General features: G+C 61.5%; 1 protein-coding gene across 1 annotated transcript; it reads right to left on the reverse strand.

The window, feature by feature from the left end:
• Nucleotides 1–506: 506 nt before the first annotated feature.
• Nucleotides 507–980, reverse strand: TMEM239 (transmembrane protein 239; the record flags this gene model as incomplete). Its single annotated transcript, XM_079126239.1, has 1 exon — nucleotides 507–980. Exon 1 carries the CDS (start codon nucleotides 960–962, stop codon nucleotides 507–509), a length of 456 nt encoding a protein of 151 aa, XP_078982365.1. The 5' UTR covers nucleotides 963–980.
• Nucleotides 981–1,372: the final 392 nt, after the last annotated feature.

The raw sequence follows: 1,372 nt of genomic DNA on the forward strand, positions 1-1,372 counted from the left end.
CTGGTTAGCCCATTTTCCAGATTTGGTGGTATAAACTGAGGCAGAAAGTAGGAAGAACAGGAAGGAAGAATGCCTGGGCAAAAAGTTCTGGAAGGTGAGTGGGGCTTCTGATCAGCCCTCTCCTGTGTAGGTTTCTGTCAGTGGGGCCCTTTCTAGGGCCTGCGATCCTTCTGAAAGTGGAAAGGGGACTGAGGGGAGGAATGGCAAGGGAACCCCAGTGGCGTTACCACATCCACATGGGTGCTCTAGAGACTTGACCAAGCTCTGCCCTTGGTCAAACCATCTGTCCTGTCTCCTCGAAGCCTGGCCCTTCACACCAGGTACCTGAGGAAGGTGCAAGAGGCCAGGCCAGTCTACCTGTTGGCTCCTGCAACACCACAAGGCTTTGACTTGGGTTGAGACTGGGAGCCTGGGGCCTGCTGAGGTCCCACTGCCCTCCCTCTCCCCAGGGCTCATGCCCTAGGTCAGGGCTCAACAGACACAGGCAGCAGAATGGGGATGCCCTTCTATTGGTCCAAGTCCTGAGCATGGCCTGGGTGAGTCATGGAGGTGAGGAGGCCCACGAGGCTCAGCAGTGTGGAGAAGAGCAGCAGGAAGGAGGCCGTGAAGAGCAAGGCGGGCAGGGCACTTAGCACCAGCAGCAGGATGGCTGGCAGCAGGTGGCGCCAGGCGGCAGCCACCACAGGCCACAGGGAGCTCAGCAGGTGGGAGCCGGTGGTGAAGAGTGCATGGCAGAGCATCAGAGCCAGCAGCAGGTAGAGTATCCCCTCCAGACCCCACAGCACGCGCTGCAGGGGTTGCCGCCAACCTGATGTGGTCCACCACTGGGCCCAGCTCTGGGGCATGTGGCACACCCACCAGCGCACCCAGCCCTGCCGGGTGACCCAGACCGACCAGGGTACCGCCCGTCGCGGCCCCTCACCGGCCCCGATGGGATCCGTCTCCACTCGTGGCTGCTGCATCACGGCTGGTGCACCTGTGGATAGGGTCAGGCCAGCTGCAGGAGCAGCCCTGGGGATGCTTGGGACCTCAGGGTGGGTGGGAGTGCATGGGACGGGAGGGCATCCGTGTGGGCAGGGTAGGGCTTTTGAACTGGACCCAGGACTTACCTGGATAGAGCCACCTAAGTCATGTTGCTTCCTGCTGCACCCAGGACAGGCTGGCCGCCAGGTCCGAGCCCCGACTCTTACCCTCCCCCACCTCCCCAAAGGAGCCCCATTGTGACCCGGGCTGGGGTGGGGTCTGGCCAAGAGAGGAGTCATTGTAGACTCCCTCTCCATGGACTCTCCAGGCTAGCAGGGACCCTGGCGAGTCCAGCAGAGGTAGTTTCTCATACTCTCTTGTGGGAAACCCTCCCTTTTCCTGCCCCTTC

The sequence above is a fragment of the Sciurus vulgaris genome, assembly GCF_902686455.1.
Source record: "Sciurus vulgaris genome assembly, chromosome: 2".
Classification (NCBI taxonomy): domain Eukaryota; kingdom Metazoa; phylum Chordata; class Mammalia; order Rodentia; family Sciuridae; genus Sciurus; species Sciurus vulgaris.